The 14230-nt window shown below is 39.6% G+C and overlaps 1 protein-coding gene across 2 annotated transcripts in view; it reads right to left on the bottom strand.

The window, feature by feature from the left end:
• The window catches only part of LMBRD1 (LMBR1 domain containing 1), a 114095-nt gene that overhangs the window by 59361 nt on the left and 40504 nt on the right, over positions 1-14230 (bottom strand). For both annotated transcript variants that reach the window (XM_082855785.1, XM_082855786.1), the window contains exons 5-7: positions 13451-13518; positions 3404-3492; positions 882-955 (exon numbers count right to left, since the gene is read on the bottom strand). In XM_082855785.1, coding sequence (XP_082711911.1) covers positions 882-955; positions 3404-3492; positions 13451-13518 — 231 coding nt within the window. The remainder of the gene's footprint in view (positions 1-881; positions 956-3403; positions 3493-13450; positions 13519-14230) is intronic.

The raw sequence follows: 14230 nt of genomic DNA, 5'->3' as shown, positions 1-14230 counted from the left end.
AGTAATACATGAAAAAAGCAAAAATGGCAATGAATAATAAAACTGAATACTCAAGCACCTGAAAGATACTAAAATGCGTGAGTTTAGACTTCTTTTATTATACATTATGACACTTGAATGACTATGCAACAAAACCAGATTCTGCTATCACACTAACAGCCCACTTCTTTTATGTTTAAAGGGAGACACTGGAACAATACCCAAAATGTTTTCTTTATAACCAGCACTTTTCATCTTTTTATCAATCAAGAATGCTCTAAACATAAACTCCATTAATCTGAAAAAGGTTCCATATAATTTAAAGCTTCCCGCACAACTCTCTTTTGGGAGGCAAGTAAGAAGCATTTTTACTTGCTTTTCCTCTGTAATTTGAGCAAAAAACTCAAAAAGCACTCTGCCCGCGAGTTTGTTAGGCTGTTGTAAGTCATGCCGCACCATTCCCAGAGAGACCGGGAAAAACCAGTCCCTGAGGGCATAACATTAGGGTCTTTATACTAGAGAAATATCAAGTGATGTAAAATATCTGATTTTAAAAGCCCTATATCCCCATATAGGATAAATCTACTGAATCCGTAACAGGTACTGATCTATGGTTCAGAGTTCTAATATGCTTATAAATCACTAAATCTATTATTGCATAGTATATAACCACTTCAAGGTTCACAAGTTATAAAGTTTGTTTCTGAATGTTAAATTTCACAAATACAGATAAAATGATTACGACCAAGTAGTTAAAAATCTACCCTCCCCTCAAGAAAAATGAAGAAAGTACTAGATATTAAACAGGAAAACAGAGCTAAATTGAACATACCAATAAGGTAACAAAACTGCATCATAAAGTGGTTCTTTAATTTTAACTCAATTATTACCATTATACTTACTGTGTAGATTATAGCTGCCAACATTCCAATCAGGGTCAGAGAACTAATGGAAAATGACAAGGCAGCTAAACCATCTGCAAAAGAGGAAAAACACTGTTAAAAATGTACAGCTATTCAAATGTTTATATTCAACAAATCAACAGAAATATAAAAATTGGGTTTCTTACACATTCCAAAGGAATAAACCCAATATGTATTACCCCATTCTTGAAGTGCTAACTCCGAGTGGAAAGGAGCTTTTAAATAGCTCTTCATAAATGGATTTGTTAAAGATCTTTCAGACTAAGACTTTCTTTCTTTCACCTCTTAAAATTAAAGAGGGAAACTACTGCCTAATTATTGAGCCTAAAAAGAGATCAGCAAAATACTAGATGCTCAAAAGTTGGCCAAAAAAATGCCCTGGCCTTTCTCAAAGGCAGCCCTCGAGAAATAACATGATAGGGATGCCACTGACCTTGGCCCTATCTTCCCTCTCCACTCAAACTCCTAGTTCCTCTGTTCTTAAATTTCAAGTAAGTTTTTAAAACTTAGCCTAGAACTAAAATCGTAAAGAGTTTACTTCCCTCTTTAACTTGAAAGGAGCTAGCATGCTCCCTTAGTGAGGGCGGGAGAGGCAAACAAACAGAAAATAAATTCAAACATAATACCAAAACAGGAATACTATGCTAACAAGTTAGATTTAGGAAACTTTTTAAAGGAAGGCCAATGAGTGAGTAGTGAGAGTGACACTTCCAAATAAACATACCAGATAATACAATGAAATATGCAAATCTGAATATTCTTAAATTGGAGTAATACTAATTGTTCTAGTTTTAATACAGGTTCTATTGGACCTGTATTGATCTAGTTTAAATGCAGGTACTGTGGAACCAAATATAATTTTTTAATTAATTTAATATATCAATACTAAATAATAACAGAATGACCCATCCTATTAAAACTCACGTCTCAGTTTTAAAATATAACACTTAGAGAGAGCATATTATTAACAAGTTCAGAAAGTTGAGACAAATTTTTTTGTCAGAGACAAATTTTTAAGCCTTAATTTTTTACCTGTAATACATTTTATTAAATCAAAGACCATTGGTGCTCTTACTTTCTTGATCTTACTAGAAGTATCAACAGAAAGTATTCATACAACTAGCAGAGGTCTGGCACTTGGCTGATAGCCATTTTAAGGTACCTCCACTTATAAAATACATCACAAAATCAGAGATATGAAAATGTATAAAAATATGCATCTTAGAATTGATAAAGTGGAGTGTTCTGCTAAGATATCTGGCTAATCTAAAAGTTGATATTACTAAAAGTGATAAGCAAAATGTACTATAAAATATGGTGTTTAAGATGTGAGGTTTTTTAAATGTTAAGACTAAGGAGATTACAGCAAGTACAGTAATGCTACCTATTATAATCATTGATTCAAGGTATGCTAACACTCAAAGACTAGCAAAACTTATAGGATAATGTTTAGGGCAGAAGAGTAGCTACTAAAGAGACCTGAAGGAGTTAACTGCAGGAAAAGAAGCAATTTATTTCTCAGCAACAGGCTCAGGTACATAAATTCTGACATGCAGTATCAGTATATGCCAGACCCGCTATCCGTATTCTTGCTGGTATCAGCAAGATATTAATGGACCACAATTTACAAGATGAAATCTTAAGTGGAAAGCAAGAAAATTAAGAAGTTGTACAGCAAAGACTCCAAGACCTAATTTAACCATCATTTAATATTGTATCTAGGTAAAGAGAAAGTGCTGATCAAAGAACGTAGAGTACCTAATAAAAAGAATAAATACAAAAGCAATACGAATTTTCAGCATAATGTTTATAAAATAAGTTCTCTAGCTTTCTTTGAAAATAGTTCAAAGGCACATGAAATTCTCAGTAATAAAATACACACTCTTATTTGATATCAGTTTCTAACACCAACTATATTTTTCAATGATTAAGCAACTTTCTTAAGCTAACTTCCTAAACCTGCTTTTTTGTTCCTCTCTAAAAACCAAGGTCATGTTGATTAAGAGAAGGAAAACTCAGATCTTTTGGTGAGGTAAATTTATAATAAACTATTATTTCATCCACATAAAACCTCTGTAATTTATATTCCACAAAAAGATTACTTAATCACGATCAAATAGCAATATAGGGTTCTCTCAGTTAAAAATTAAAAATAAACACCAGTATATCTAGCACATTTCTTTAACATATTATTCTATATTATCCTAAGTGAATTAAAGACCACATAGAAATTATAAGACCTTTACCGCTAAAATACTTTGAAGATTATATTGTATTTTCAACATGGTAATTTTATGAAGAAGTCAAGAGACTTCTAGCTAGATGGCTAGAAGTCTCAGCAACACAAACTTCCTAATTTGTCTAACATCCTTTTAACCACAGGTTAAAAGAATCATGAAGTTAAATTTTTAACAGTGTAAAAATAGACTACTTATGAAAAAAGTTTCAAGAGTCATGAAATATGAATTATTATGGATTTTATTTTTTAAAAGAATACTTACGACTACTTCCAAGTTCTTCAAACAGGAACTTCACCTTTTCCCACTCTGTAGAATTTTTGTTATCGGGAAGATTCAATGGAACAAAAGCACTATGAAGGAGAAAATAACTCTTTAATGGTCTTAAGGACAAAAGGTCAAATAAAATGACCTGAAACTCAATTTTTAGTAAGTTTTTAAACCAAGATCAACTTTCCCCCCAAAAGAATTAGCAAATCAAATCTGCACCAAGTACAGAGAGGTGTTGAGAAGTTGCTTATCTATGTGTTTACCATATCACAAATTTGTTTTAATGGCTTGATTACTGTATTCAGCATAGTTTCCTTTGTAATCCTGCTTATTTTATCTTTTGCATTTAAAACTATTTTGAGAAGGAGCCATAGGCTCAAGATGGTCAAAAAGGTCCACAGCACAAAACAGGTTAAGAATTCCTTTGTTAAATCAGGAGAACAGAATGTAAATATTAAGTAATGATTTCGGTATATTTATATGCATAAAAAAGAACAGAAAGGAAATACACCAGAATTAGCAGTAAATATCTCATTGTAGAATCAGGGGTGCTTTTTACTTTCTTCTTAGTATTTTTCTGTATCCTTCAAGATTCTACCTAATATACATAATGAAAGTAAGTAATTTCTATTTATTTTTCAATCGACAGCTGAGAGAAAGAGAGAGACAGACAGACAGACAGGTGCTTTATTATCTAGCTCAGAAGCAAGAAGACAAGAGACTAAAGTAGAGGGCTCAGTATCCCTTAGATTGTATATATGGAGAATCAAACAGGAATGTAAGAAGTAACTCTAATACTACCTCCTTTCCAACCTAATTTTAATTGTAAGCAAAGCAGTAACATCTATCCTTTTTTGTGATGAAGAAATACTGCATGAGTTCACCAATATATTTAAGTACCTGTCCTGATAATGTAAGCAAGTAAAACAAAGTATTCTAATTTTTAAAAATTTCAAAAACCTTTACTCCTTGGTATTACCGATACTTTTTATTCTTATAAAAAGATGAATCATCAGACATGTCATGAGGTTATTTAAATTTCTAACTATTTGCACTGACATCAGTTTACTACACTCTTCTCAATCTTGGAGATTTAGTTCTCACTACTTTTAGAAAGAAAAGTGATTACTCACAGGGATAGAGCAATAAATGTAAAAGGCTCATTATTTGCTGCCCTGGTTATAAAATCAAAAACAATTAAATAAAAGCAGAGGGTGGAATCAAAAAACAAACTCTTGCATATTATACTTCTACAATGATATTAACTTATATATCAGCATTTAAACAAAAATATAAATCAAGCAAGAAAAAACTACCTATGTAATATCCCTCTGTTTTATTTGAACAGTTTTTTCCAGAGACATATATATATATATATTTTTGTTTGTTTGAAAAGTATATTTTGAACTTGTTAGTTGGAATAACCACTTCTGTGAATATGGGGAAAACCTTCTATGTTGTATAAAATATCACCTAAAGTCTATTGAAATAGAAATACATGTCACAAATACCTAAAAATAGCATTCCTACTTAGAACATTCAGTATCTATGTCAGTTTTAGGTAATCACACGTTCTGTCCAGTGGTAGAAGAAAAGCAATTAGCTCTCTCCATCTTGACACTTTCATGTTCTAGCGGCTGAGCAGGGCTCCTGAGCAGTTCAAATATTTAATGAAGAATAACACCAGAGGAAACTTGACATGACCAAAAACTTAAAAATAATAATAATAATAAAATGTTAAATGGCCCAAACGACGGTCAGAACGACTTCAGGAAAATACTTACTCTGAAGCAATCCAGCAGAGCACTGACACCTCAGCACTACTATTTTGGGCACAACTAGAGGGAGTAGCAGAAGCACAAACCCAGAGCAGGCTCCGCAGCCACCTGGCCACCCGTGCTGTGTAATCCAAGAAACAGACATAAAGTATCTTCTCATAAGCTAAGGGTAACATCCAGCAGCAGAATTCAAATGAGTCACAACTAAATATGTCTATATGTCCTGGGCAATAATCCTCGAAACATTTGACAACCAGTACGGCAAAGGCACTAACCAATCAACCAACACTGGCCTTGGTCCTGAAGACCCTGCTAAACCAGGCTTTACCCTTTGACTGGGCTGAGGGTGAGGTAAGAGACTCAGGAAGGTGGAGCATTTCAACCTTTTAACAACCAGAAGGGCCCAAGCAGTGTTCACGGCCAAATACCAGCCCCGCAGCCCCGCAGCCCCGCAGACAAAGACCTGCCAGACCTGCCGGGAGCACCTCCTAACAGATGCAGAGGCCGCTTCAGCCAGACGGACCACAGCCAGAGTCATTTTGAAGGGGAGGCAGCAGTTGTAAGATTCTCAGGCCTTTACCAAATGGTGACGGGCCTCAAGTAACCAAGAGTGTAATGCGATTTGTGTGGTAGAAAGGTACAGATACTTTCTTCATTTCAGTCCCTCTCAAAAAACTGGATACAGAGAACCTCAGCTTTCAAAGACACACAATGCTAGACCAAGATAAGAACCAGAATCTCGTGAGATTATAAATTTCCCTTAGGCTCTTAACAATAGTAAAACTGCTTAGAAAAAATATTTTACATCCCATCTGACTGAGTGAATTAGCTTAATACAGATTATCTCTTCAGGAAGAGACAAAGGAAAGGCTAATGAATTTCAGTGGATATGGAACTGAAATGGTGAATTCAGCAGAACTGAAAGTAAGATTTTCACCTCCTACACTCAAATGCCAAGTCCTATTTATCTTCCAAATAGCCTGTTTCTTCCCCTCTGCTCTCCGTGACTACTCTGGTTCAGGCCCTCAACTCTCACCTGAACTATGACAGTGGTCACTAAGTGGCCTTCCCAGCTACCATTTATATTTCACTCCCTGACCAACTCCCAAATGCCCCTTTTGACGCGTCCTTCAGTGTTAGAACCAATTCACACGTATTTGCTTTCCCGCGTTCACACACCAACACATACACATCTGCCCTGCCTTTCAGTTGCTCAGCAGGATAAAACGCAAGGTCTTAAACACTGTAAGTAAGACCCAGAGTCCACCTATGTGGCTAAGGTCACGGTCTGTCACTTGCCACCGCAAACACCTGAAATGTCACATCTTACATTTTTTTTTTTTGTACCGAGGGAGGGAGGATTTAAATTTACATTGTACTTTTCATATCATTCTTTAACTATTCCATGCTAACTTCAGTCTCTCAGTTACCATATGTTACAGACTCAACTGTGTCCCCTTCCCCCAAAACTGCTATGTTGAAGCGCTAACCCCCAATGGGAACGGTACTTGGATACAGGGCCTTTCGTAAGGTAACTAAGGTTAAGTAAGGCCCTAAGGGTGAGGCTCTGATCCGATAGGATTGGTGTCCTTGTAAAAAGAGGAAGAGACACCAGGGCTCTCTCTCCCTGCTGCCAGCAGAGAGGAAAGGCCGTGTGAGGACACGGTGAGAAGGTGGCCATCCACAAGCCAAGGAGAGAGCTCCCACCAGAAACCAAACTCACTGACACCTTGATTGTAGACTTCTAGCCTCCAGAACTCTCAGAAAACTAGAGTCCACTGTTTAAGCTAGCCAGCCTGTGGTATTTTGTTAAGGTAGCACAAGTAGACTAATACCGATTTTGGTACCATGAAGCGGGTTGCTACTTTGTAACAAATACCTAAAAAATGTACATGTGACTTCGGTACTCAGTGATAGGGAGAGGCCTAAAGAGTTTTGAGGTTGCGTGCCAGAAAAAGCCTAAGCTGCCTTGAAGGGGCTATTGATAAAAATGTGAATGTTAAAGGCAATTCTGTTGAGGACTCAGAAAGAAAAGAGGAGTGCTACAGAGAACACGTCTAGCATCTTGGAGAAGACATACATCACCACGAATGCAATGCTGGTAGAAATATGGACACTAACGGTCATTCTGGGGAGCTCTCAGCTGGAAATGAGGAACATGCTCATGGAAACTGAAAGAAAGGAGATCCTTATTAGAAAGCGACTAAGAGCTTGGTTGAATTGTTTTGTAGTGTTTTGTGGAAGGCAGAACCTGTAAGAGATAAAATGGGATATTTAGCTGAGGAGAATTCTAAGCAAAGTGCTGGAAGAAGCTGATTGGTTTCTCCTTACCATTTATAGTGAAGAGAGAGAGCACAGAGGTAGGTTAAGCAAAAAGGAAGCAGCCTATCCATATTGCAGAAAATGAGAAAGGATGTTCTAAGAGTGTGGCTGAACAACCATTTGACAAGGAGATTAGTACAGGTGGAAACCACGGATTTAATCAGCTATCTCAGCAGAAGACAGGAAGAGAGACAGGGTGACACTAGCAGAGACATGGCCAACTTAAACTAAGGGAACAGAGATGAGACAAAATAAAGGAAGGCTATGAGACTTCGGGGATTCTACAGGACAGGGTGATAGTTATTTAGCCGAGAACATGCTTTATCCTTCAAGAAAACCCAAGGATGACCCCAGAGGCAATTCAGTTATCACCAGGGCTGCCACTTCTACTGCCCCAAGGGGGCAAGGCTGTTTCCTCCTCAACTTCAGAGGACAGGGTACCCCCCGCCCTCCACTCAGCTTTAGCTGCCAGGGAGCTGCTGCAGAGTCAAGAGGGCAGGACCCACACCCAGAATCAAGGGGGCGGGCGGGGCCGCTGCCTAGGGCCATGGCAGTGACCAGCCCCTCAGGGGCCTGCAGGGCAGAGCACCCATCCAAGATGCTTAGTCTTGAGCCTTAAGGTCTGAGGGAATTTGCCTTGCTAGGTTTTGAACCTGCTTGGCTCCCATCACTTTTTCTTTCCGATTTCTCCCTTTTAGAATGGAAATGCCTATCCTATGCCTGTCCCACCTTGTATCTTGGAAGCACGTAACTTGTCCAGTTGCACAGGTTCACTGCTGGGGAAGAATTCTGACTCAGGAGGAATCAGTCTCACCCATACCTGATCTAGGTGATGTTTAGATGAGACTTAGGACTCCGACTGGATGCTGGGTTAAGACTTTGGGGGCTTGTTGGGATGAAGTAAATGCATTTTTTCTGTGAGAAGAACATGAATTCTGGGGGGCCAGAGAACAGAGTGTAGACTGAACTTGCCCTCACAAAATTAATGCTGAAGCCCGAACCCCCAACGGGATGGTATTTGGATACAGGGCCTTCAGGGAGGTAATTAAAGTTAAATGAGGTCATAACGGCGGGACCCTAGCCCAACGGGATTGGTGACCCTACAAGAAGAAGAGGAGACCCTGGAGATACTCTCTCCACCGTGAAGCACAGAGGAAAGACCAGGTGAGGACACAGTGAGAATGACACCGTCCCTGAGCCAGGAGGAGAGTCCTCACCAGAAAGCAAACTTGCCCACACCCTAATCAGGACTTCAAGCCTCTACAACTGTGAGAAGATAAACAAACACCTGCTGTTCACAGCAGTGTGAGCAGACTAATACAGGTGACCCTTGAACAATACGGGGGTTAGTGGCACCAACCCTCCCTTGAATAATACGGGGGTTAGTGGCAACAACCCTCCATGCAGTCATAACTCTGAGCATGGACTTATACTCGGCCCCCCAGACATGGTCCCACCACGTCCACAGTTCCTCAGCACCCACACACCCCACCAATCATGTCGTACTGTAGTGTTCACTACTGAAAAACACCCACGTATAAGTGGGCCTGCACAGTTCAAACCCATGTTGTTCAGGGGTGAAGCATACATTACACCTGCTGTTCATCTTTATTCTAGTGTGCTGACCAACTTCCACTCCATCAAATTTTGATTCCAAGATTACTTCCTCTTATGTCTTACCTGATTCTGCAAGGCAGAACCTGCTACTCCACCATCAACACCTGGCATCTATCTCTTATTAGAGCCCTTAAATATTGTAACTCAGGTTATCTATTTGCATCTCTCCCCATGTGAACCTTGAGGACAAACATCACGACCCTCCAACCTTATTCCCAAGACTACCCAACCCAAAGGAGTTCCAAGTGTTAGCTGCATGAATTAGTTAAACCTAGACCACGTTTTTGCCATAAAATTATCTGTTTTATCAGAAAAAAATACATCACTTAACAAAAACTAGAAGTGTGTCACCTTCAAGAAAGTTTCAGGAAATGCAGTCAATCAGTTAACCTAACTGCATCTCATTCAAATACTCACACATGGTAACCAAACACTACTTGTCTTTTAGTCGCAAACTTCTGGCTTGTGAAATAGAGGAGTCCACACACTCTCCCCTACGTCAGTGTCCTGGGCAGATGCCTTCACCTCAAATACGGAGAAGAAAATAAAGGCGATCAGAGAAGAACTCCTTCATTTGCCTGCCAAACCGCTGCACCTGCCTGGAACTCTTTCCATTCTTACCCCTCTCAGAACCACAGAGGAAACGTCCTTCCCCCCTGACCGGAGCCTCCCACTGCCTGAGCGCTTTGGACGCCCTTCCTGCTCTCGTTACCCCCTGACAGCCATCGCCATCAACTCCACCAAAACAGGGTCTCGGTACTAAGAAAGGCAGGAGGCGACACAGGGAGCACCGCACAGCAGTCATTTAGCTTACTGCCACAGGACAAAGCTCATTTTCTTCATTGGATGTTGCTACTGGAAAAGAGCAGAGACTAAAACTTGAGTTTCCTAATGCCTGACCCGGTGGCTGACTCCGAATCTCCTCCTGAACATGCCTAAGACTCAGCCACGAACCAAGCTGAGCTTCTCATGTTCCCTCTCCCAACCGGCTCCTCCTTCAGATTTGCCTGTGAGGATAACGTCACCCTTCCTGTGTAGTCAAGAATTCGGCCTTGCCCCAAAACGAGGTCTGACTTTTGCCCATGATTCTGGGATGTCATCCGCGTCATACGTGATGGGAGTGTCTGCGTTTAGGACAGGGGATGGCCACACTCAACCTGAGGTGGTGGCCAGAAAGACCAACATGTGGTTTAGGGTGGGGCTTTGGGTCAGTGGCATCAGTGGGGGCTGATATAACCAGGCGGGCAATCAGTCACTCAGACACACCTGTGTGAGAGGGTCTCAATAAAAACGCCAAGCACCACGGCTCACGTGAGCCTCCCTGGCTGTCAATACAAGCATTCCTCCAGCTTTCTGAAAGTCCACTTTATACCACTTCACTTTTACTAAAGACCTACATTAGCACCTATTTTCACTAACCAAAAGAAATCTGAAGGATCATCACTTTTATGAAAAAGGCCAAAAGCAAAGACAACATCAGTGCTGGTTCTGGAGCGAGCTGCTCCAGACGCGGTGTGCAGTGTGCCCAGAGCAGAGAGCGCGGCCCCGCCAAGCACCTTCCCGGGGACCACACTCAGCATCTCAGCATCGGCCACCACAGCTCTGACCTTTGTCTGTGGGCATCTGTGCTTTACCCGATTTATCTTGTGTGTCCGTGAGCCAGATGTGTCCTAAGGTAATTGCTTCTTCCCTTTACGCCTTCTCAGCTCAGGAAAGGTTTCAAAGGAACCGTCTACTTTTGGATGGCAGGGGAAACCTGTACTCCACGCACGTCGTCATACATGGAAGCCAGAAGCGGAATGTGTCCCGAGGACAACACACGCTTCACATCTGGAATCTTCCCAGACTCTGTCCTATGCGTGTCTTAAAAGGTTGATTTTAGTCTGTATTCTTTACCTGTAATAGATGGTAACCATGAATATAACTGCTTTTGGTGAGTTCTGTGAGTCCCTCCAGAGAATTATCAAAGCTGAGGGTGGTTTTAGGAACTCCCCAAAGCTTGCGGGTGGTTTCAAAAGTGAGAGAAGTGCCTCTCGGACTCTGCAGCTGGGCTAACTCCAGGTGCATCCTCCATCCCCTTCTCTCTCGTACCCCCGCCCCGTACCTGACCTACCAGAAGATCCTGCCGGCTCTCTCTCCAGAAGACAGGCAGGATCCAATCACTGCTGCTGCCATCCTGTCTTGCCTGGGTTACTGAGCAGACCTCATGTCTCCTGCCTTACACCCCGCAAAGTCAACCCTCAAAACACCACCCGGAGATCTCTGCAAAATGTCGATCATGTCACTCCACGACCAGAGCCCCAGAACAGCTTCCCACTCCTCGAGAATCAAGGCCAGAGTCCCGGCAACGGCCCCTGATGCCCCGCTCAGCTCGGCAGCTCCTGGCCCCTCTACCCGCACCTTCAGCTACTCCCGCCTCCGCCCCTCCACTCCACCCGCCCTGCTTTCCTCACTTTGTCTCGAATGTGCCAGACGCTCTCCTGCCTCGGGGCTTTCTAGCTGCTTTTGCTCTGACTGCAACACTCTTCCCTCCACATGTGTTCACGGCTCCTGCACCTCCTTCAAGCGTCTTCTTGCCCCACCTTCTCAGCAGCGCCTTCCCCGAAAATGTCACGCCCCCAACACAGGCTATTTCCTTCGTCCGCTCCCCTAACCCCTACTGAGCGCACGGCCCGTGAGAAGAAGGAACTGTCTTTTCTATTAATCGCTGTTTCCCCAGCGCCTTGTACAGTATCTGGGATACAGTAAGTATTTGGAAAATAAGTGAATATTTTATTGTTCAAAATATCTGGTCAAACCGTCACTTCTCGTTATTAGTGGATTCGCAAGGAGCTGTTTGCTTCACTTTTAATATACTGCTTCTAAATAAATAAATATCATGTAGACAATCAGTTAAAGCTTATTAAGATCATACAAAATGTAAACTCTCTAGGACTGAAGATGATTTTCCACGCGAAGAACCAACAAATTTCAGAAGAATCTTCAGGTACCCTTTGGTCTGGGAAAGACATTCTGGCTGTTGTAAAGATCTGTGGTTTTACTGGCGGTTCTCAGTCATGTCCTAAGTCAGGAGCTGGCCAACTATTGACTACCCGTGTTTGTAAAGTTTTACTGGCACTCAGTCACGTCCTTTGGTTTATGTATTGTCTGTGATTGGAGCTACAGGAAGAGAGTTGAGCAGTGCCACATGGACCCCTAACCTGAAATATTTACTATCTACCGTTTAAGAAAAGTTTGCTGATCTCTATTTAGATTTACAGATAAGGGAACTGAACACTGACAAAGCAAATTCACCTAACTATATCTGGCTTAATTTAAAAAGCCAAAAAAGACTTTAAAAAATATATTTAAGAGCTAAAATAAATAGCAAAACCACTAAAATGTGTCCTTTCAGCAAGTACGCTTTTTCATGACATATCAAGGCAAGAACGGGACCTAAAAATATACTTTGACTATAGAAGATGTGCATTCTAAGAACTCCTGGAACTACAAAAAGTTACTGACCAATTTTATTCCCACCACAAATTGTATTTGACAATTTTTTTTTACTTATTGAAAATTCTGAGACCAAATTACAAGCAGAAACTTTAAAAAACTTATTAGCACCTCATATATTTCCTAACATAAAAAACAAAATTATCAAGATCTATTTTAACAAAGATAAATGTCTTCCATTAACAGGGACAAATGTTTTCCAAAAAGAAAACTTTAAATGTATAAAAAATGTGCAAAATTTTATTGCCATTACTTTATAAAAACTTAAGGAAGAAGAATTAAGAACCAACTCATTGACAAAGTTTAATTCAAAGATTTAAAGACTGATGCATCAAATCTGAAAAGATATCCAGACAAGGATTTTTCATCAAAGTGTTGTTTATAAAAATGGAAAAACTGCTAACATCATAAGAATCAAAGTAGTCATCACCAGAAGATCAAATAAATTGTTGTATCCTAAGAAGGAAATGCAATACAGACAACACTGATGGATATACATTCACTATACTGAAGAGATGTCAACCAGTGGATTACCAAGAATCCCATAAAATATAATCACATTTGTGTAAAATTACAACATGGAAGGTCATGTGGGAGAAGGGGCTTTCCGCACATATTTGAGCACATAAAAAAATGTCTAGACAGAACATTGTAGAAAAAAGGGTTAATTATGGTTACTGTTTGTTGGTGATATAAAAGGTAGTTTGTTCTTTTTTTTTAGATTCTCTTAATCTTCTTTCCTAGACGTTTATGAATGAGTTCTTATTATTATTATTATTGTTAAAATAATGCTATTTCCATTTTCAGGAAAACAAAAATCAAGACTTACCCAACTAAAAGAAGTAGTGCACAAATCACAGCAAATCCAAAAGTATACTTGAATGCCGTTTTAATTTGCTAGATGTCAAGGGAGAAAAAATATTCCATTTAGTAAGACTTTTAAAATATAAAATATTCTCGGCTATAGTGTAACAGCACTTTCATATCCTATGCACATTTATATTCAACTGTGTAAAGCTCCCCTTGTTGAAAAATAAATCTTAAAGTTTAAAGAAAAACAATGTATATACCACATCTTAAGTATCTATCAAACTACACTAGATTTTTTAAATCTTTTCAATGGTTAGACCTTGTGAAGAGCAGAACACCTAAAGCATAATTAACTCTCCAGTGGGAGAATTAATAGTAATTAATTTACTTTAGTAAAATTACAATATTTAATAAAATATTTCTCAAAACAGGGGGCATTCAGAATCCACAATGCCCCTACCCCAATTCACCAAAATGGGTTAAGTAATAATTAATAATTACAATACATATTTAATTTACATATGTTTGTATGTATATATCATATATAAAACAAACATATACTTATGTATACTTATTATATAAGATCCCACATGCCACAAGGCATGGCCAAAAAATAATAAATAAATAAATAAACAAATAAATGTCACGAGAGGGATGATGGTATCATTAAAAAAAAAAAGGAAATTAACTTTATGCTTAAATGATGAATTCTTATTCACAAATACCTAAAGTAAAGGTAAGGAGGGTCAACCAAAAGGGATGGGGAAGATGTGCTTTAGAAGAAGTGAAGAGAAGAGAA

Source organism: Leucopleurus acutus, assembly GCF_964270905.1.
Source record: "Leucopleurus acutus genome assembly, chromosome: 15".
In the NCBI taxonomy this organism is placed as follows: Eukaryota; Metazoa; Chordata; class Mammalia; order Artiodactyla; family Delphinidae; genus Leucopleurus; species Leucopleurus acutus.
Note: the sequence above shows the minus strand (reverse complement) of the source record. Positions and strands in the feature narration are given on the sequence as shown.